Below are 23260 nucleotides of genomic sequence, written 5' to 3' on the forward strand. Positions count from 1 at the left end.
CACTCTTTCAGTCTCATGTTTTAGTTAACCTTTACATAGGGACATTCCTCAGTTTCTTATCGGTTCTGATGTTATTGTTTACCCGCAGAAGTTTAGTTTTAGATGTCCTTGCTAGCTGTGGAACACAGCTGCTGTCCTAGAGATTACTTGTTGAATGTCCTTGCTAAATCTCTGAGTGAATAGCTGATGGAATATCTTGCAGTTCTCCTGAGAAGAGGCAGTTAGGGGATTTCTCAGAACTTTACAAAATGGAAGCTACAGCTCTGCTTCTGGCTTTTTGTCTTTTCTTTTTTCGTGATTAACTGGAGGTACGAGTCTTACAAATTCTCCTGCCCAGGCTTGCTTAGAACTGCCATCCCCAGATCTCATCTATCTCCTAAATAGCTAGGATTACAGACATGGGCCACCAGTGTCCAGCTCTGAATTTCGAGATGAAATTATGATTAGTTCTTTTATTACAGTATTATGGCTACACAGAGGAAATGTTTATTTTGGTTCACAGTTTGGGAGGTTTCTGTTTGACCTGTTGGCCCCTTTGCTTTGGGGCAGGAGTGCATGGTAATGCAAAATGCTGCTCAACTTATGACTGAAATGACAAAGAGAGGAAATGGTGGGTTTTAGGCCCCAATGTCCCCTTTAAGAGTAGTCTCCTGGGGCTGGGAGTTTGACCTAGCGGTGGGAAGACTGGGGTTCAATTCCTCGGTACCACATACATAGAAAAAAGCCAGAAGTGGTGCCGAGGCTCAAGTGGCAGAGCTCCAGCCTTGAGAAAGTCCAAGGACAGTGCTCAGACCCTGAGTTCAACCCTAGGACTGGCAAAAAAAAAAAAAAAAAAAAAAGGAAATGTTCTCCTATGACAAAGACCTCACAAGGCATGACCTCTTAACAGTTCCACATCATTCAATACAGCAATGGCTGGGGTCCATCTATACCTCTGACACATAATCTTAACCATGTAATATAGGTTTGCACACTCTAACAATCAAGAAGGCAAAAACTGGAGGAACTAAGTCCAAGACTGGTGGAAGCACAAGACTCTAGTAAAAAATAAACTTACTTTTTAAACAAAAAGGGCTAGGACTCTAAGTAGATGCAAGGCCCCAAATTCAATCCCCAGTACTGCCAAAACCCAAAACTTAAAATAGCACCTCAGTCACAGCTTGCAATCTTGCTGAGCAACCTCACCTCCTTCACTTCAGTATACTTGGTTCAAAAGAACTTTCCTCAAGAATGTATTCATTGAAATGTTGCATTGATTTTGTTTCCACTATTGCACATAAAGTAAAATGTCTCATTTGGAATTAGCCTCTATCAACTATTTTTAGTTACAAATGAAATAAACCAAAGAAAAAGTCTAATCACTAGTTATATATAAAGTATTTATTTTTATGCACATATTTACCTACAAAAATTACAGAAAATAAAACAAAACAGAATTGTAGAATACCCTCTTAAGACTTCTTAGGAATAGAGGGTTTTATTGCTGCAGTTCAAAAAACAAAACTTTACATATGTGAAAGCCAAGATGAACAAATTCTTAAAAAAAAAAATAGCACTAAATAAAAAGGAACTGAAAATAATCAAAGAGCTGCTGTAGTTTAGAATCTTGTTTAACAGAAATTCTCAAAACATCTGTAATTTCTTACAACATAATGGAGATGAGTTTTCCTCAATCTAAGCTGAATTTGCTGTTTTCCTGCAGTACAATTAAGAGAAGAATGAAAGGCACACACAACAGCCAGTGTTAGAGAGCTGTGACGATGGCAAGCAGATGTTCCTGAAATACTGGTGCAGGAGAATAAAGTCCACATATCTTCCTCTTTGTTTAATGTTGGCATTGATTTGCTATTTACAGTAGTTTGCAAAAATACATTATAAAAACTGAGTGAGGTTCGGCTTCTAAGTTTAACTTAGTAACATAGATGCATACTTCATCTGCAAAACCCTTTGCAGGAACTGAAGTACTAAAGTGACACTAATACTGAATACAGGTAATCAAAGGTACCGAAGCACCGACAACTTGAGTCATCATCAAGACAATCTGGGAAAATATTGCACACTTCTTGTCTGTTGTTGCTATAACCTTCACGTATCCATCTGCAAAAGGAATCCTTATGGCTTTTTGCGGTATCACTTATTTGAAGAGAGACTGTTTTAGGTCCCATATCAATGAGTGCAGTTTGTCATTGAACGTGAGGCCTAGGTTTCAAAATTAGTTTTCCTGTCTGTGAAAGAGAAAAAAAAATCAGTATACAGTTCTATAAAAAAGATTGCCATTTTATTTATAAACTTTTAGAGCATTTATAGGGAGTCAGTACTTGTCCATATTAAGGCAACTTTAAACAATCATTAGGCATGTTTTAAAGCTTTTTTTGTGTGGACTGAATGGATTCCTTACTACTTTAGTAGACCCACACAACTGGGGACATAACACGGTGGAAGAATATGTATCTAGCAGGCACAAGGCTCTGGATTCAATCCCTAGCATCGAAACAAAATATGCACACATATATCTTTAATTCCTTGCTCGCTTGGTAGACATCAAACATTTTATACACTGGATAAAATTCTTAAGTTGTACAGATACCGATTTGTGTTCCTTACTAGATGATATTTCCTTTTTTTTTTTTTTTTTTTTTGGTGCCAGTCCTGGGCTTGAGCTCAGGGCCTGAACACTGTCCTTGGACTTTCTCAAGGCTAGAGCTCTACCACTTGAGCCTCAGCACCACTTCCAGCTTTTTTCTATGTATGTGGTACAGAGGAATTGAATCCAGGTGTTTGTGCATGCTAAGCAAGCATTCTACCACTAGGAAAAAACTCCTGGCCCCACTAAATGACATTTCTAAGACATAAAGCCATACATGAAACCCTGGGTTTGATGCCTTCATACCACATACACAGAAAAAGCTGAAGTGGTGCTGTGGCTCAAATGGTAGAGTGCTAGCCTTGAGAAAGCTCAAAGATAGTGCCCAGGACCTCAGTTCAAGCCCCAGGACTGGCAACACACAACATGTAACATACAAAACACATATAAAACACACACACACAACACTATTTATTTGGGTAAATCATTTCTCCTTTTAACATAAAAAAGTTAACTTCTTCAAGTTAAAAAGTGAGCTAGGCAGCCAGGCAACATAGCTCACACCTGTAATCCTAGCTACTCAGGAGGCTGAGATCTGAGAATGGAGGTTCAAAGCCAGCACAAGACTCTTACCCAACTAACTCCTAGAAAACTAGAAGTCGTACTGTGGCTGAACTGAAGAGCTCAGGGACAGTGCCCAGGCTCAGAGTCCAAGCCCCACAACTAACCACCCTCCCCCCGCAAAAAGTGAAATCTCCCTGCCCCTAGCCGACATCGTGGAATTAGGCCCATGGCTACTTCCTCAGTGTCCAACGGCTGTTTTGTGTTTAAACCAAGCTTCAAGAGGAGAAAGATCTCTGTGCCAGTAGCTGGAAGGAAGGGAAAAGCTGAAAATGAGCAGCAGAAGGCATTCTGCTCTCAAAGATGAGGCAGATTTGCTGCCTGTTTTAATCCTTCACACCTTTTCTACCAGTTTCTGCTACCAATACAGAAGTATCAGTTTCCTGAGAGGAAGTAGAACATTGGTTGTGAAAAGGCAAGAGGAAACTTGGGTATAACGGAATTGTTACCTGCTTTGATTACCTTCAAGAGGTGGTTATGTGAATATATACTGTGTCTGAATGTAACAAGTTGTTAAAATAATGTATGTTATTTATAAATTATATTTCAATAAAACTAAGCTTAAAATGCAAAAAAAAAAAAAAAAAGTGAGCTGAGTACCAGTGGCTCCTGTCTGTAATCCTACCTACTCAGCAGGCTGAGATCTAGAGGATCATTGAGGGCAACCCAGGCAGAAAAGTTTGATATACTCCATCTCCAAAATAATCAGCAAAAAGCAGGACTGGAGGTATGGCTCAAGTGGTAGAGTGCTAGCCTAGCAAATTGTGATGCCCTGAGTCTAAATTCTAGTACTGCCATAAAAAAAAAAAAAGAAAAGTATATTAATGGTTGGTACAAGGAACACACAAACTGCTAGTATTCAGCATATGTCGATAATTCTTGTGTTGAGTCATCTTTAGAATAAACAAATAATTATATGCAGATCTTTTTTTTTTTTTTTGCCAGTCCTGGGCTTGAGCTCAGGGCCTGAGCACTGTCCTTGGACTTTCTCAAGGCTAGGGCTCTACCACTTGAGCCTCAGCACCACTTCCGGCTTTTTTCTATATATGTGGTACCGTGGAATCGAACCCGGGTCTTCATGCATGCTAGGCAAGCACTTTAACCACTAGGCCAAACTCCAGACCCCTTATATGCAGATCTTAAAACGAAACAAACGAACTGCTTTATCTGGAAGAAATGGGATTTAGCTGCAATGGAGCACACAGAAATACTGTTAGTGCGATGTTAAACATTTATTGAGTGCCCACTGTGGACTAGGCATTATGTGAAGTGCCAGGGGTCCAGTGGTGAGCCACACCACGCTCCTCATCTTCATGGAACTTAAGTTCTAGTAAAAACACAGGCCATCCGTATAGTCTGGAAAATGGGAAGAGCTGTATGTTAAATAGGAATTAAGTAAAGACATATTGATAAAATGTTAACATCCAAATAAAAAAGATATTAGCAGTTCCAAGTCTTAATACTGCGAAGCAAGTCTGAAGAATTTGTGTAAGATCTTCCTTTAATACAATCAGTAAGAATACACAAATCATACCGGGCGCAGTGGCTCACGCCTGTAATCCTAGCTATTTAGGAAGCTGAGATCTGAGGATCACGGTTCAAAGCCAGCCCAGGCACTAAAGTCTGTGTGAGACTCTTATCTCCAATTAACCACTAGAAAAGCAGAAGTGGGGCTTGGCTCAATGTCCAGGCCCAGAATTCAAGCCTCACAACTGACAACAAACAAACAAAAACACAAGCAGGTGCCAGTGGCTCATGTCTATAATCCTACCTACTGAGGACTGATGTTCAGAGCCAGCCTTAGGTAGAAAACTCTGAGACTCAACTCCAATTAATCACCAGAAAAAGGTGAACATGGAGTTGTAGCTCAAATGGTAGAGCATTAACCTTGACGCAAAAAAAAAAAAAAGGCTCAAGAGCTGGCTCCGGATCTTGAATTCAAGCCCCAGAATTGATACATGCATGCATGCGTGCCATGTCCATGCATACACATACACACACAAAATAATGGACAACAAAAGACAAATATGGTCATTATCTTTGGGTGATGAGATTTCAAGTAGTTTTAATTTTGTGGGGAGCGGGGGGGGGGGGGGGGCAATCGTGTGGCTTAAACTCTGGGCCTGAGCGCTGTTCCTCAGCTCTTCAGCTCAAGGCTACTGCCCTACTCCTGGAGCCACAGCACCACTTCTGGTTTTCTGGTGGTTAACTGGACTTTCTCTCCTGGGCTGACACTGAACTGTGTCCCTTAGAGCTCAGCCTCCTAGGCCCTATAGCTAGGATTACAGGCATGAGCCCGGCTCACACCTAGTAGGTGCTCCGGCTCACACCTAGTAGGTGCTCCAACTACTTTTAATTATTTTTATCTTCAGGTCAAAAGTGTTATTTTCATTCTGGTTACCTTTTGACTTTCACTTAAATTTTGATCACTTCAATTGTTTAGCTATTGATATCTTAGTAGATTTCTGATACTTTTCCCACTGTTTTACTCAGATATATATATATATATATATATATATATATATATATATATATATATATATATTTTTTTTTTTCTTTTTTGGCTAGTCCTGGGGCTTAACCTCAGGGCCTGGGCACTGTCCCTGAACTTCTTTTGCTCAAGGCTAGCACTCTACCACAGGAAGACTATCACCACTTCCACTTCTAACATTTATCTGTTTATGTGGTACTAAGAAACCATGCATGCAAGGCAAGCACTCTACCACATTCCCAGCCCACAATTATAATTTATATGTAAAAAAAAAAATGTGCAAATCTTAGGTTGGGAATACAGCTTATTTACTGTTTTTGCCAGTTCTGGGCCTCAAACTCTGAGTCTGGGCACTGTCCCTAAGCTCCTTTTGCTCAAGGTTAATGTTCTACCACTTGAACTATATACAGCACCACTTCTAGCCTTTCCTGTGATTCTGTAGATATGAATCTCATGGACCTTCCTGCCCTAGCTGACTTTTAAACTGGGATCCTCAGATCTCAGCCTCCTCAGTAGCAAGGATTACAGGTGTGAGTCACCAAGCCTCTGGTATACAGCTTAATTACAAGAACATTTGCCTAGCGTCTGTAAGACTGAGTTGGATCATCAGCTTGCACATGCATGTGCACACGTACATCCATACAGAGTTCAACCAATTCCTGCACTGTTTAAGTTCTGACAAACAAGTCTACATAGCCACCACTTTGACGCAGCTCTCCCTATCCAGCAAGAGGCTGTGTGCTCCTCTGTAGCCATGTTTCTCTTCTTGCCTCCTAAGGATATAACCCTTTAGTATGGCTTGTCTTTGGAACCATACAATGTGTTTGCGCTTCCTTCCTATTACTCCATCTTTCAGTAACTTGTCCCTTAATACTGCTAAGTAGCATTCCCAGTGCAATCTCATCACGAAATAACTCAAGTAACAGATAAGTTACCCTTCCATCTACCACAAATAAAAAATACTGCTTTCCCCTCCAGAAGAAATTCTTTTTTCTTGCCCTGGAGCTTCAGCTCAGGGCCTAGGCACTGTTCTTGTGGACAGTGCTCTACTACTTGAGCCACAGCACCACTTCTGACTTTTTCTGTGTATATGGTACCAAGGAAGGGCTGCATGCATGGTAGATAAGCACTCTACCACTAGGCCACATTCCTAGCCTGAGAATAAATTTTCTATGAACACTTTTTTTTGAGATAGGGTCTCACTAGGCAGTTTATGTTGGCCTTGATCTTGGGATTATAGACAGGTACTCAGCTCACAAAGTTAAAAAAAATTTTTTTTTCAATGTTTCCTAACAGCAGAATGAACTGGTTTGTGGCTGAAACATCCTTCCCTTGCCTCCCCCACCCCGCCCCCCGCATGGGGGTAGAAACCTGGAGTGTTCATTTATCAAAAGAACAAAGAGTCTGAGCCAGATGCCCCACTCCCCCAGACAAAGCCAAGGACAGGCCTAAGAGCAGGAGGAGGGACATGATCAAATGCAGACTGGTGACGACTGGCTCATTTCCAGTAAAGTACCATTCTCAAAGTTACTGTAGCACAGAAAGTAGTAGCATTTATGCTTAAAACAAACTCAAATACAAAAACAAAAACAGAAGCTCTCCAAGCCCCTCCTCTGTTGTGAATTCATAAAAATCTGAGTGAAGTTTCAGAACTGTCTCAGGGGGCTGGGCTCTTTTCATGTAGTCTGCTTTCAGAAACTAGGATTGCTGAACAGTGGTAGACATTATTTATTCACTCTGCTAATCCCTTATCTGCTAAAAACTCATTTCTCTCACCTTTAACCCCAGTGGTTTACATAAAATCTGCACAGAAATGTCTTAAGTGACCACCCCCCACCCCCTACAAGGAGGATAATTGTATATCAATTTAAATATTTCCAACACAAGGGGCATGTCCCAGTTTTGGGTTGGGGGGGGTGACCAGGAGAAGCACAGATAGGTCTCATTGGCAGGAATGGGGTGGGGATGGGCCAAGCCAAGGAAAACTGATTCCTGTCTATCACAAAGATTTTTTGAGAAAGGGTCTTGCTAGAGGCTGACTCTGAACTCATGACTTTTCTGCCTCAGCCTCTGGAGTAGTTGGAACCACCAGTCTGTGCTACTGTTCCCGGCTTATAATTAAAACTTAAAAAAAACAAGAAACAAAAACACCTCTTCAGTGCAGGGGTCACAAGTGTACACTACCATACCAGACATAATCACACCTTATAGCTCACAGACAGCATCTACAGGCCCCGAGTTCAAGTCCCAGGTCCAACACAAAAAAATAACAAAAACCTTTTTTTGTGTTGCTGGTTGTGGGACTTGAACTCTGGGCCTGGTCACGTCCAAGCTCTTCAGCTCAAGGGTACCACTCTACCACTTGAGCCACAGCATCACTTCTGGTTTTCTGGTGGTTAATTGGAGGTAAGAGTCTCTTGGACTTTTTAGTGCCTAGGCTGGCTTTTGAACCTCAATCCTTAGCTCTTAGCCTTCTAAGTAGCTAGGATTACAGGCATAAGCCACCGTGCCTGACCGAAAACCTTTATAAGTGATAAAACATAAAAATAACTGTTCTCTGTAATGGTATCAATTTATATTCCTGACACAGCATTTTCTTTTTCTGTCAGTTGCGGGACTTAAACTATGGGCCTGGGTGCTGTTCCTCAGCTCTCAGCTCAAGGCTAGCAATCTACCACTTTGAGCCCCAGTGCCACTTCCAGCTTTTTGGTGATTAATTTGAGACAAGTCTCCTGGACTTTTCTGTCTGGGCTGGCTTCCAACTGCAATTCTCAGATCACAGCCTCCTGAGCAGCTAGGATTACAAGCAAGAGCTATGAGCACCTGGCTGTACTTGTAACTTTTGCTAATCAGATAAAGTGGAAATTCACTGTTTTACTTTGTAGTTCCTCAACTACAAATGAGGTTGTCCAGTGCCTCAGCCTCACAAATAGCTGGGCCCACATGTACATGATATCATGCCCAGCCATCTGTCTAGTCTTTACACATGTTTATTGGCCATTTCTATTTCTATTATCTTTCTCCACCCTTTCATTTTAGCACCTTCTTTGTGCTGATGGGGACTAAACCAAGCCTCCCACTCTATCACTGAGCTACACTCTGACTCCCAAGACTTGAGAATCTAAAGTGAGAGCCACTTGAAGAAGCATCAGGATTCTATGTTAGTAAGGAAGACAACATTGCCAACTTGGCCAATTTGTGCATCATTACTGGGTGTATCACAACTGCCAAGTTTAAATGCTTAAAAAACAAAACAAAACTGAATCCATTTTTTTTTTTGCCAGTCCTGGGCTTGAGGTCAGGGCCTAAGCAGTATCATTGGACCTTCTCAAGGGTAGAGCTCTACCACTTGAGACACAGCACCACTTCGGGCTTTTTTCCCTTATGTATGTGGTACCGAGGAATTGAACCTAGGTCTTTGTGCATGCTAGGCAAGCACTCTACCACTAGGCCAAACTCCCGGCCCCCTGAATCAATTCTTTAAGTGACATTTTACATTCTCATTATTAATTTCACAGTTTACTGTTTGCTTTGCTTGTTTGAGACAGTGTCTTGCTATATAACCCAGGTTGACCTTGAACTTATAACCCATCTGTCTAAAGCATTGGAATGTCAGGATTACTGAAGTATGCTACCATACCCAGTTCAAACTCCTGCTTTAACTCAACATTTCAGTTCCTTATTTGCAGTTTTACAGTTTTCCAATGAAAAAAATACTTACATCATCACAAGACATATTGTACTCTGCTAAAACAGTTCGACATCGAGCAGCTATACTGAATAAATACGGTCAAAGGAAAATTCTGTTTCAAAAGCAAGCTTCTGAACTGGCTGGCTATGAAAGGTACCCCAAAGCTTTCTGAGGCATGGATCCCAGCTGGCAGTGACTGGATCATGAGCAATACACTGACGAGGTCAATGCTGAATGGTTTGCTACAGGTGGGTCCTGCTGGAGGCCTGGGTCAGCAGGAACATGACTTTGTAGAGTGGATCTTTTCCTCAGCTCCCCCTTGTCTCCTCTCATTTCTTGGCTGTCACAAAATGAGCAGCTCTGCTCCTGCACATGTCCCTGATGATGTCTGCCTCACTACAGCTTAAAGACATGGAGTCATCTGACCACAGACTGAAGTCTCTAAATTCCAGTCACAACGAATCTTTCCTCCTTAAGTTGTTTGTCTCTGATAGTCTGTCATTAACACAGAGTCTAACAACCACTCAGCTTACTGAGAACAGTGCTTTACCCATGGTAAAGGATACATTGATGGTGCAACTACTCTCTTGTGTATTCCAGCAAAGAACAAGCCTATTAGAGTGATACAGCTAATAGTAAAAAACGGGTGATTCCACAAAGATGTGAAGAAGGACACCTGCAAGAGAAAAACATGAAATATAATAACGTTAAAATCTTACAATGACTCTTAATGCCCCCCTGCATAACTAGAGATAACATGAGTTATCATTGACAATTGCTAAGCACCCTAGTTCTCTATTGCTATGCTATAAAAACATTAATTTCACAGATGGTTATGTTTTTTTTTCTTGTTTTTCTTACTCAGGGCCAGAGTGCTATCCCTGGGCTTTTTCAAGGATTGAGCTCTACTACTTGAACCACAGCACCACTTCCATTTTTTTTCTACGTACGTGGTATGGAGGAATTGAACCCAGGTCTTTGTGCATGCTAGGCAAGTAGTCTACCACTAGGCCCAACTCCTGGCCCCTTCTTGTTTTTCTTTAATGTATATTTTATATCTTCTATATATCAAAATAACAACAATCTACTTCAAACACCTGAATCCTTACAATTCATTCCTCTAATCAAAAAAATCCTACCTTGCTGGGCACGGTGGCCCACGCCTGTAATCCTAGCTTACTTAGGAGGCTGAGATATGAGGATGGCGGTTCAAAAACAGCCCGGGCACTAAAGTCCACGAGACTCTTATCTTTAATTGACCACCAGAAACCCGGAGGTGGTGTTGTAGCTCAAGTGGTAGACCGGTAGCCTTAAGATGAAGAGCTCAGGACAGCATCCAGGCCCACAGTTCAAGTTCCATGAACAACCCCCCCCCCCAAAAAAAAAATGCTACCAAAAATAACTTTTTTTTTTTTTTTTGCTAGTCCTGGGCTCGAGCTCAGAGCCTGAGCACTGTCCTTAGACTTTCTCAAGGCTAGAACTCTATCACTTGAGCCTCAGCACCACTTCCGCTTTCTTTTTTTTTTTCTATGTATATGGTACCAAGGAATCGAACCCGGGTCTTTGTGCATGCTAGGCAAGCACTCTACCACTAGGCCAAACTCCTGGCCTCAAAATAACTATTAAATTCTGTGTTCAGTGAATGAAGTTGAAGCTTCTAGTCCCAAGGAAAACCATGAGATCTAGTTAGCATCCTGTGCAACACTTCCTTAGAGACCTGGGCAAGTTCTGTCATGCATACCCCAGTTCCTCTGGCCAATCTCACAGAAATCTTCTAAAACTCAGCTCTGATATTACCCCCTTTCCTCAAAGCAACAAATGAACTGGTTTTGAATCTACTGAGATCTTTACAGACATAGGACATTCAAGCAGGAAAAAAAAAGGTTAGAAGCTGTTTGTAAAGAAGTAGGACTCAAGAAAAACAAAATAAAACAAAACAGGATTTCTCTGGCTCTGGTTATAATGAATGATATGATAGTACAAAGCCAGACAATATATAATTCTCAAAACTACGTAAATGGACACGAGACCAAGACTCACAACTGGAACAAGACGGAGCCAAGTCACACGGTTGAGAAATAGAAACCTACACTAAAGAGAAGACAAGTGCTTAGTGCACCTGAAAAAAGCATTTAAGCTAGTAACTCATTGGGAGCTTGGACAGCCCACTCTACCAAGAGAGGTGCCATGTTTTTAAACAGAGAATCAGACACACCTATTTCAGAACAGAAAAGAAAAAAAGCATCAGGCAGATGGCTCAGCCAAGTCATAAAAGAAAAATGATGCTGAAAATAAAGAAAAGCTCTATAAAGATGGGATCCTGAAGAAGGAATAATATTCAGTGTCTTCTTAGAACCTTTGAGGACTTTTTTTTTTTTTTTTTTGCCAGTCCTGGGCTTGGGCTCAGGGCCTGTGCACTGTCCCTGGATTTTCTCAAGGCTAGGTAGGGCTCTACCACTTGAGCCACAGCACCACTTCTGGCTTTTTGCTACATATGTGGTACTGAGGAATTGAACCCGGGTCTTTGTGCATGCTAGGCAAGCACTCTACCACTAGGCCAAACTCCCGGCCCCCTTTGAGGACTTTTATGTGAATGTGTGTTATAGTCCTGGGGGTCGAACCTAGGGACTAGGTGCTAACCCTGAATTTTTTTCCTCAAGGCTGGCTCTCTACCAGTTACTTAAGCCATTGCTTCATTTTTGGCTTTTTGTGAGTTATTTAGCCAAAGCCAGCTTCAAATGTGATTCTCAGATCCCTAGATCTCAGCCTTCTGAATATTACGAAAGTGAGCCACCAGCACTCAGCTTTTCTTTTAAAGATAGGTCTTACTATGTAGTTTCCCAGGTTAGTCTGACACTTTTTCTTTTGGTGGGACCCAGGGCCTGAACTTTGACTGGGCGCTGTCCAAGAGCTCTACAGCTCAAGGCTACCGTCCTACCCTTGAGCCAAACCCCACTTCTCATTTTCTAGAGGTTAATTGAAGATAAGAGTCTCAGGTCCTTTTGTGCCCGGGCTGGCTCTGAACCTTGATCCTCGAATCTCAGCCTCCTGAGTAGCTAGGATTACAGGTAGGGGCGACTGCGCAGGTTACTCTGATACTTTCTAGTCTCCTGAGTAATGAGATTACAGGCATGAATCACTCTACCTGGCTTTGTGGGTTTATTTGAATTAGGTCAGTTGGTATTAACTTCTTTCCCTCCAGGGCAACCACATGCAACTAAACCCTAGGTATCCTCAGTGACCAAGTGCTGCCACATTCCTATTCTCCCTAATTTCTTTCAGCTAGCCACTGGCTTCTGCTTGTGTACCTGTTTAAGACACAAATGCTGGTTAAAATTTCTGTCAGGTTTAGGATTATTAAATACTAAAATAAGAACAGTCAACCCTCAGGCTAATAGCTATATTCTCACCTAATTTAGGAATTACATTAACTACATAGTTTTGAGCCTATTTCAAATTACATCTAATTCTGTGTTTTATTAAGATCTCAACTAGCTGAAATCACCTTATATTTTTCCCAATTAGAAGTCAGGTTCATTTCCCAAGACAGATTTTTCAATCTTCTTGGCAGCCCCTTCCGCTCTCGCCTGAAGATGATACTAAGTGCAGCCTTCGGATCCCATTTTTCTAAGTGAGCACACCAGAGAGTTCTCTTTTGGCCACAAAACCCCTCTATTAACATGCTTTTCCCTCCCTGCCCGCTCCTGTCCCTTTAGCAGGGGACACACTGTGAAGTAACCCCAGCCTGTCAGGACTTAACAGTAGGTTATTCCTTAAGAGTAATAACTAAAACTACACAAAATATCTGCTTAGCTTAAAAGGGGAAAAGAGATTTTAAGGCCTTTTCAAACATTATAACATTGCTATTCAAATAAAACTGCACCAGAGGAAAAAAGTCCACTGAAAATTTGGAATTTCTTATTTGTCTGATTAAAACAAAAGCTGAGCTTGAAATTAAGGCATAAGTTAGTAGAAGCAGAAATTTAAGAAAAAATTTTTTAGCAACTTTCATCAAAGAATGCTTCAAGAAATAACATTATGAAACCAGTTATTGCATTTGGTGTAAGGATATTCTTACACAGTGCCCAATGGGAGATCTCTTGGCGTTTCCTATATTAAACTGTAGGCAGGAAATTTCTGAGGTAAATGCTGAGGAAACAAACACTTGACAGCTCAAGGAACTGATCCATGTGCTTCCCTCACAGAAATGAAAAGCACAGATCTAACCATGACCTCCTTCATTCACTAGATGATCCCAAAATTAATTTACACCTCAACTCTAGCAATTGTGTGCCAACCCCGTGCCAGTGATTTGCTTTCCTTCCTTGTCTAATTTTTTTTTCTTGCCAGTCCTGGGTTTGAGCACTGTCCTTGGACTTTCTCAAGGCTAGAGCTCTACCATTTGAGCCTCAGCACCATTTCCGGCTTTTTTTCTATGTATGTTGTACTAAGGAATCGAACCTGAGTCTTTGTGCATGTTAGGCAAGCACTCTACTACTAGGCCAAACTCTAGAGCCGTCTAATTTGTTTTTTATCACTCATATTTTGTGATAGTCAATATGTTTCCCTTAAAGTCAACTCTAATGCCAATGGCTTTTTGGAGTGAAGTAAGATATTAGAAGAGATTATTCACAAAATAAAATACTATACTTTTTGAAAGCTGGCATTAATAATGCTAAATGAACAAGGCAAAATGAAGAGAATGTTCACATGCAAATAAAGAAAAATGAGAGATGTGAAATCTGTGCAGAAATTCAGAGATAAACAGAGAAGCATGTAAATGGAATAACACTTCTAGTCCTTTTCTCTTAAAAAAAAGGTACTTCTCAGCAACCAGCTAAAGGAGTTTCATAGGCAAATTAATCTAGAGAATATATATGTGTGTGTATATACACATACATATTTCTTAGATTAATATGTATATGCACACACACACACACACACACACACACACACACACATATATATATATATTTATTTTTGGTGCCAGTGCTGGGGCTTGCATTCAGGGCCTGGCTGTTGTCTATGAGCTTCCTTTTGCTCAAGGCTAGCACCCTACCACGTGAGCTATAGCTCTACTTCTGGCTTAAAAAAAGTTTTGTTATTATAAAGGTGATGTACAAAGGGATCACAGTTACATAACTCAGGTAGAGTACTTTCTTTTTTGGGGGAGGAAACTGCTACCACTTCCCACGATCTCTCCTAGTTTTCACTTCCAGTATTTGTGTAGTTAACTGGAGATAACAATCTCATAGACTTTTCCTGTCTAGGCTGGCTTCAAATTAGGATCCTCAGATCTCGGCCTCTAAAGTAGCTAGGATTATGGGTATGAGTTACCAGTACCTGGCAAAGGCATAATTTTAATATGAGTTAATATCATTAGTAGTAGTTATAGAAAGCCTTGCATGGTATTTTATATTAACAAAGCACCACTATATCCATTATCTCATTTAATCTACTCAAGATTTTTAAAACAAAATTTCTACCTTTTGTGTTTCAGGATCTATTAGCCAGTTCCAGGCACCAGTAGCTGTACAGACAGATACCACTATAAGCAGCACTGATGAAAAATAAACACGAAGTTAGTTAGTGAGCAAACATACCCTCACATTTCATAATCACTACCAGCTCCTAATAAACAAGGGATAGCCAAAAAGCATAATATATTCCTAAATGGAAACCACACTAACTGGACTTAAGAACCAGAAGACCTGTCGCATGGCCTTGAGGAATTTTCTGAACATTGTGAACCTTTCTAATGGGGAGCCTTACTCTTGTTATTTAGTTAGAACTTATGAGAATGAAGATTAATGAAATTAAAAGAAACCAGATGGTGAAACTCTGATGATTGTTATATAACTGTTACGTTTTTGAGCTGATTTTTGCACATCCTGCAAACTTAAAAAACAAAAATATTAAAAAAGAAACACCTCATTTTTTAGCGTATACAAACCAAACAAAGACTCCTTTTTTAATATGCTGCCATGCAGACAAATGCCTGCTGTGGAATTAAACAAAGGTTATTGTTAGAAGTATGGGTCAGTGAGCAGACCAATCCCTATCAGATTTTCTTTTATAACCCAAACAAAAGCCACAGCAGCAATAGGGCTGACAGAACTTAGAAAATTTTAGTCTACCACACGAAACTAGAATTATTTTAGAAATTCTAAATGGATCATAATGAAACTGAAGAGTCAATGACAGAGAATAATAATAAAAGGGCCTCACATTAATAGCCTACAAATGAAGATAGATGCTTATCTTTCAATGTAGACATACATAGTTTTCAAAAAAGCAATAGATATGTATGAAACCCTAACCATTTAAAGTTGCTAGTGACAGGAAAAAAAATTCATTTTAGATATTTAACAGAATCAAAATTATGTTCTGAACTATGAACAAACCAAACTCCATTTCTTGTAATCTGTATTTCCAGAATTAAGTATACAAGATATACAAGTATACATAGGCAATATTTCTGGTGGTGGGATTTGAATTCAGGGCCTCAAGCTCACTGGTTGGTATTCTATAACTTGAGCCATTTTTTTTTGTTCCTTTTTTTTGTTACTTAGGAGTTGGAGTCTAGTGAGTTTTTCTGCCAAGGCTGGCTTCAAATCCTAATCCTCCAGGTCTCAGCCTCCTAAGTAGCTAGGATTACTGTTACTGGCACTTCTATTTTTAAGAAATCAAGTAAAAATGGAAACAGCAGAGAAAACACATCTATGTGCTTCTTTTGATGACTACATTACACAGCTGTCTCTTATCTATGGCCCTGATACATGAATCAGGAAAAGTAAAGTGTGCTTTTGACCTTTCACTTTACAAGCTAGGCAAGCAATGTATATATATATTTTGAAAAAATTTCAAGCAACTGTAAAACCAAAGTTTGGTGAGCAATTCTCTGGTAAATCAGAGAATAAGAAAAATTATAACTTACGAACCTGGCTGATCAAGGTTATCAAAATATGTGATTAGTATTCACAAAAACACAGTAAAAACAGTTACGCTAGGGTTGCAGTTCAATGACAGAGCACTGCCTCTCATGCACTGGGCTCTGGGTTTGACCCATAACATGTCCAAAGGTATAGTTTCAAGGTATTTTACGTGTGTGTGTGTGGTGTGTGTGTGTGTGGTGTGTGTTTTCTGGGGCTTCAACTCAGGACCTGGATATTGTCCCTGAGCTTCTTTTGCTCAAGGCCAGTGCTCTACCTCTTGAGCCACAGGCTCCATTTCCAGCTTTTTTTTGGTAATTTACTGGAGGTAACAGTCTCATAAACTTTTCTGCCTGGGCTGGCTTCGAACTGTGATCCTCAGATCTCACCCTCCTGAGTAGCAAGGATTATAAGTGTGAGTCACCAGGGCTGGATTTACTTCCTTCTAATTACATTTAATTTAGCAAACATCTACGACATTAAGACTTCCCCAAAGCTATGGCATGCTACTAGACCTTACTGAAGAGGAGTTTACAAGACGAATTTGAGCCCAGGTGTGGAAGGCTAGCCTGAGCAAAAGTGAGATCCCAATATTCAAAACGATGGGTATCTTATTACTTGTATATCTGTCCACATCTCTTTTTTGCTTGTTGCCAGTCTTGGGGTTTCTTGGGGCTTGACTCAACCTGGGTTCTGTCCTTGAGCTTCTCTGTGCTCAAGGCTAAGGCTAGTGCTCTACCACTAAGTCATAGCTCTACTTCTGCCTTTTTCTTTGTATATGGTACTGTGGAATCAAACCCAGGGCTTCATACAGGCTAGGCAAGCACTCTACCACTAAGCCACATTCCCAGCCCCACATTGCTTAAACAGTTTCTTTCCATGGGACAATAATTACAACTCATTCAATTACATTTTGCAGAACTTTTAATATTTACGAAAAGATAGAAATAATGTAAATTTCTTTTCCGAGTCAGGCTCCAAAGCATTATGTTGTATTATAAAAATCAGCTAGTGATACATGGGAGGCTGAATTCAGAATTGCTGTTCCAGGTCCGCCTGGGCAACGTTCACAAGACCCCCATCTCGACAGAAAACATCAACAGAATGGTCATACTCATAGCCATGGCGCCCAGGCCAAACATAAAAAATAAGTAAAATGAAAAAACGTTGGAGGTAAGTCTGAAGTGATACAGAGTGCCTGCTTCTCCTAGCCCTGAGTTCAAACTCCGGTATCACTAAAACAGACACACAAACACACACACACACACCAACCAACCAACCAACCAAATAAAAAGGCTACTAAGGGAAATGTTAAAACTTTGCAAGCACACATTAAGATGAATTCTAGGGGAATTACTGAATGCAAGGCATCACAAATGCTGAGCACATCCTCTACCAGATGAACAACCACCTCTGCTTTTTATATTTTTTTTGGTGCCAATTCTAGGGGTTGAACTGAGGCCCCTGGGCGTTGTCCCTTCCTTGAGCTTTTGTTCAAGACCATCTCTTTATCACTGAGACATAGTTCCATTTCTGACTTTTTTGGGGGAGGGGGGTAATTAGAGAAAAAGAGTCTCACAGACGTTTTTGTCTGGCCTGATTTTGAGCCATGACCGTCAGATTTCGGCTTCCTGAGTAGTTAGGCCACTAGTTAGTAGTTAGCCACTAATGCCTGGCTCAAAAAAAAAAAAATAATAATAATAAAGACCCCACAATTACTTCAAAAGTTTGTACACAAAGTTATGACTAGGCCTCTGAAATTTTATGTTACTATAGATATAATATTTAATAAAAAGTTAATAGAAAAATGTAAAACTTGGGCTGGGAATGTGGCTTAGTGGTAGTGCTTGCCTAGCATGCATGAAGCCTTCTCTGGATTCCTCAGTACCACACAAACAAAAAAGGCCAGAAGTGGCACTGCGGCTCAAGTGGTAGAGGGCTATCCTTGAGCAAAAGCAGCTCAGGGACAGTGCCCAGGGTCCTGAGTTCAAGCCCCAGGACTGGCAAAAAAAGAGAGAAAAGAAAGGAGAAAGAGGGGGAAGAGACTCAACCACACAAAAGTTGGTCCTTTTAGGCTAGCAACTTTATATTTACCTTGTCACAGATATTTCTTTGTAATGCACGGTTACAAGGTTAAAGTTAAGTTTAAAACTGTCGGGATAAAGAGGAACCTTGTGGTTTTGTAAAACAAACACTGTATCATTCCTACTAAAGTGTCACCTAAAAAAAAAAAGAAAAAAGAAAAAAAAAATCCCCAAACATGGTAACTTACTTCTCCAACGTCCTGTGGCAGGCTGCAAGCAGTGGATGTATTCGGTAAGCCTTCTCTCGAAAGCCTTGAGGTCTAGGAAGAAATGTTTCAGTGCTCTCATTAGTCATGCTTGAATCTACCTACTGAGATACCGTTTTACATGGTTAACTGCTTCACGTCTTGGGCGTCGTAAAACATTTCAGGAGTCACCTTTAAGTAAGTCTGCTTGTGTTCAGAACGCGTCTTTCTCGTTTTCCCCATCCCTGCCCTCCCTGTCCCACCCCATCCAGCCCCCAGCCCCACCGAGGTCAGAGATCGTGGCACCCGGGCTCGGGCGTCTGCGTTGCGTTAACGGCAGCGCCCGCCGGGTTTGGAAGCGGGGTGCGGGGACCCCGCCGCCCCGCGTGCCCTTCTTTCAAGCCTGCAGGGGACCCCGGGGTGCCGACCCGGGGGCTCCCTCCGCTTGGAGATGGGGTAGAATTCCACCCCGACGCGCTCGCTGGCGGCGGCAGGCACCGCAGAAGCCGAGCTGGACCTGGCGGCTCCGGCCCCGGAGGTGATCAGAGGAAGGAAACTGAGCTCGCGGGCGACCACCGAGCAGCGAGGGGCGAAGCCGGTGTCCCCCGAGGGTGGCGCGGGCCCGGCCGGGGAGCGGAGCTGCGGCCGCCGGCGTCCGGGCCCATCCCCTCCTCCCCGCCCTCCGCCGCCGCCCGGGCCCGGGCCGGGCTCTCGGGGGGGGGGGGGGAGCCGGCTCCGAGGGGTCCCCAGTCGGCCCCGCGCCTACCTTCCGCCTGCTCCAGCGAGTTCATGTCGGGCGGCAGCTCCGGTCACCGCCCCGGCGCCGTCCGCATCGCAGCCCGCGGCCCCCACCCGGCCCGCAGCGCCAACTCCCTCCGCCAACCGCTTCCCTCGGCTCCGTCCCGCATTCCCGCCCCTTTCTTAAACATACCGCTTTCATTGGGCATCTTTACCCGACCAGCTCACTAAGACGGATTTCTATTGGCTAATTTCTGCGCGAACAAACACTCGGCGGAGGGACGGCCAGCCAGAGGGGCCAAGAATTGCCTGCGGCCGCGCTCACGCAACACTGACGCCGCCTCCTGTCCCGGGGAGGAACTGCAGGCTGCGCAAGCCCGGTTGTTTGGGGGGAGCTATTCAGATTTCCCTATTTGATTCCTGCAGCCCTCACGTAGTGATGGAGCGCCTGCTTTCAGGCAGCATTCTGGACGCGAATGAGGGATACAGATATTCACAAAGCTTCCTTTGCCCTCAACGATTTCAAAGTGAAAAAAAAAATACAGAACTACCTAGAACCCCAAATAATGAATTTTCCTAATTATGGCAGTTCTTTCCTAGATACCCAAGCCCTTAAGCAAGCCTTTTTGCTTGGTTATTTTCTTCTCAAATCATCCAATTTCCAGAAATCATAAAGAAGGCAAAGTGTAAGCTCCAATACCTATAAAAATGTAAGGGATTGCTACATTTATATCTGAACATAATGCCTCTACTTATTTCCTGGTGGTCATTTATCTGTTTGAAAATTATTTACTGTAGGACACGCTGAGCAATGTATTTATCAGGGATAGATATGATTAAGTCAGGTATCTAACCTTAAGATGGAAGTTATCTCTTCATTTTCCATGTAGGCTCTCACACCAGGCAAGAAGCATGCAAGTAAGTAATTGATTTCAGATAAGGAGGCAGTAGAGTAACCAGACCCAGTGATATCAAGGAAGGATAGCAGAGCCAGCATTCTGTGAGAGGGCTTCATGAGGCCCCAGCATTTAACCTGAGAATCCCGAGATGACAGACAAGAAACCATTTATGCGAAGATAAGGGTTAGAAAGGTCTTAAGCAGCACTGGAATTCTTTCCTTGTTAGAGTTCTGTATATTGTATTCATTGTCAGACTTTCTCTTCATATTCCAGCAGAGTCAATGGAAATATCCCATAATAGAGTATTTTTCAAACTTTTCATCTAGAGAATTGTCCTCTGGATCAAACCTTTTACTTGAATTATCTCATTTAAACCTGCAAGGCAGTATTCTTTAAAAATGGAGTCGAAACCCAAGAAAGTCACAAAATTCACTTAATGGATTATAAACATCATCATTTTATTTATGTGTATGTTTGTTTGTTTCTTTAGATGCCAGTACTGGGCCTTGAATTCAAGGTCCAGGTTCTGTCCTTTTGCTTTTTCACTTAAGGTTGCCACTGAGCAAACCTCCACTTCCAGATTTTTTTTTTTTTTTTTGCTGGAGATGAGAGTCTCACAGACTTTCCTGCTCATGCTAGCTTCAAATTGCAATCCTTAAGTCTTAGATTCCTAAGTAGGTACAGGTGTGAGTCACTGGCACTTGGCTGTAAGCGTTAGTTTTTTCCTTTTTTGTCAGTCCTGGGCTTGAGCTCAGGGCCTGAGCACTGTCCTTGGACTTTCTCAAGGCTAGAGCTCTACCATTTGAGCCTCAGCACCACTTTTGGCTTTTTTCTATGTGTATGGTACCAAGGAATCAAACCCGGGGCCTTTGCGCATGCTAGGCAAGCACTCTACACCCGGCTTTTTTTTTTTTCCAGTCCTGGGGCTTGAACTCAAGGCCTGGGTACTGTCCTTGAACTTTGTCAAGGGTAGTGTTCTACCACTTGAGCCATAGCACCACTTCTGGCTTTTCCTGTGTATGCTGCACCAAGGAATCAAACCCAGAGGTTTGTGCATGCTAGGCAAGCACTCTACCACTAGGCCACATTCCCAGCCCCCAAGTTTAGGGCTTTTTTTTGTTATTGCCAGTCATGGGGCTTGAACTCAGGGCCTGGGCACTGGGCACTATCCCTCAGCTTCTTTTGCTCAAGGATAGTACTCTCCACTTGAGCCACAGTACCACTTCTGCCTTTTTCTGTTTATGTGATATAGAGGGCTTCATGCATGTTAGGCAAGCATTCTACCACTAAGCCATATTCCCAGCCCAAATATTAGTTCTTAAAAACATATTCAACTAAGCCAGGCGTGGTGGCTCATGCCTGTAATCCTAGCTACTCAGGTGCTGAAATCTGAGGATCGCAGTTCAAAGCCTGCTGGACACTAAAATCCATGAGATCCTTATTTCCAGTTAACCAACAGAAAACCAGAAGTGGTGCTGTAGTTCAAGGGGAAGGGCGATAGCCTTGAGCTGAAGAGCTCGAGGCTCTTGAGTCCACAATGGACAAATGAATAAATAAATAAATAACTGAAAATTTGAAGCCACGGTCTTAGAAGTGAAAATTGTTTTTGTTCATGGCTTTTCTCTTGGCTGTGGGCACACACACACACACACACACACACACACACACACACCCCACCCCCGCATAATATGCAGATACTGGCTTCCTGTCTCAATGTAGAATGTACATTCTTCATGGAAGATTCCAGAAAGAATAAAGTAGGAAAGTTCAGAAGCCATCAAAACAGGACAGCTTTATAACTGAGCAATGTAAAACAAATTTGTCCAAATCTTATGATTATTTTATATCCTGGATGTGAGTTCGAAGTCAAACCACCCATTTTGACTTCTTGCCTAATGATTCATTTCTCCATCTCCAAGTGTAACTCATATGTTTTCCTGGGAACCAAGGTGATAAAGGCCAGCTAACATCCACTCTTTGGGACCAGATGAGGGAGGTCTGGTGTTGGGCAGACAGGTGGGTAGAACATTGCAAGCATTAGGGGAAGTAGGAGGTTTGTGTTTCTTGCTTCCAAAAGAGATAGCTGTTTACTGAAGGAGTCCTGCTTGCTTGAGTGGGGTGTGTAAGTTCCTAGCAAGGGTTTAGGATAACTAGCAGAAGAGAGTGTTATCTCCTGGTGCCTTCCCCCTGTCCTGCATTTCCAGTTGTGCTCAAGTGAAGGCAAAACATGCCCAACGGGAATGTGCATATCATTAGCCAGCCATTGACATCTTTAAGAATGGATCATGAGATTTGAGAGACAGTAGGGCTAAAGGAGAAGAAAATAAAAGTTCAGAATTTGGAATCTTTATGGGGAGACCAAAGGGAACAGATTTGTAGAACATTATATTAATGAGATTTTGTAAGGAGAGGATAATAAGAATATTTGCTCATACTTCAATCTTCCATACTGAAAAACCAAACAAAAAGCCCCCAAACATAAACAAAAACCAGAGAACTACTTGTTCCAGGCATTGGAATATGAGCTGAGATTCCAAGGATCTGAGACAATTACTCCTGCTCGCTCTTTCTTTCTTTCTTTCTTTCTTTCTTTCTTTCTTTCTTTCTTTCTTTCTTTCTTTCTTTCTCTCTCTCTTTCTTTTTCTCTTTCTTTCTTCTCTCTCTCTCTCTCTCTCTCTCTCTCTCTCTCTCTCTCTCTCTCTCTTTCTGTCTTTTCTTCCTTCCTTCTTTCTTCCTCCCCCCCTTTCTCTTTTTGTCGGCTGTGGGACTTGAACTCTGGGCCTGGGTGCTGTCCCTGAGCTCTTCAGCTCAAGGCTAACACCCTGCCCCTGGGCCTGGGCATTGTCCCACTTCTGGTTTTCTAGTGATTAATTAAAGATAAGAGTATCACGGACTTCAGTGCCCGGGCTGGCTTTGAACCGCGATCTTCAGATCTCAGTCTCCTGAGTAGCTAGGATTACAGGCATGAGCCATTGTGCCTGGCTTACTCCTGCTGTTTCTAAGAGTAGATTTATGGCAAAAATAGAAGATGAGAA

At 42.0% G+C, this 23260-nt stretch overlaps 1 protein-coding gene across 1 annotated transcript; it reads right to left on the bottom strand.

The window, feature by feature from the left end:
- Window positions 1–1360: 1360 nt before the first annotated feature.
- Cnep1r1 (CTD nuclear envelope phosphatase 1 regulatory subunit 1) lies at window positions 1361–19459 on the bottom strand. Its single transcript, XM_090357671.1, has 6 exons — window positions 19355–19459; window positions 18592–18663; window positions 14874–14947; window positions 9954–10063; window positions 9418–9472; window positions 1361–2225 (listed from the first exon to the last, which is right to left on the bottom strand). The coding sequence occupies exons 1-6, from the start codon at window positions 19377–19379 to the stop codon at window positions 2184–2186; spliced, it is 378 nt and encodes a 125-aa protein (XP_090213797.1). The 5' UTR covers window positions 19380–19459; the 3' UTR covers window positions 1361–2183.
- Window positions 19460–23260: the final 3801 nt, after the last annotated feature.

Source organism: Megascapheus bottae, chromosome 24 (assembly GCF_031878675.1).
Source record: "Megascapheus bottae isolate mThoBot1 chromosome 24, mThoBot2.hap1, whole genome shotgun sequence".
Classification (NCBI taxonomy): Eukaryota; Metazoa; Chordata; class Mammalia; order Rodentia; family Geomyidae; genus Megascapheus; species Megascapheus bottae.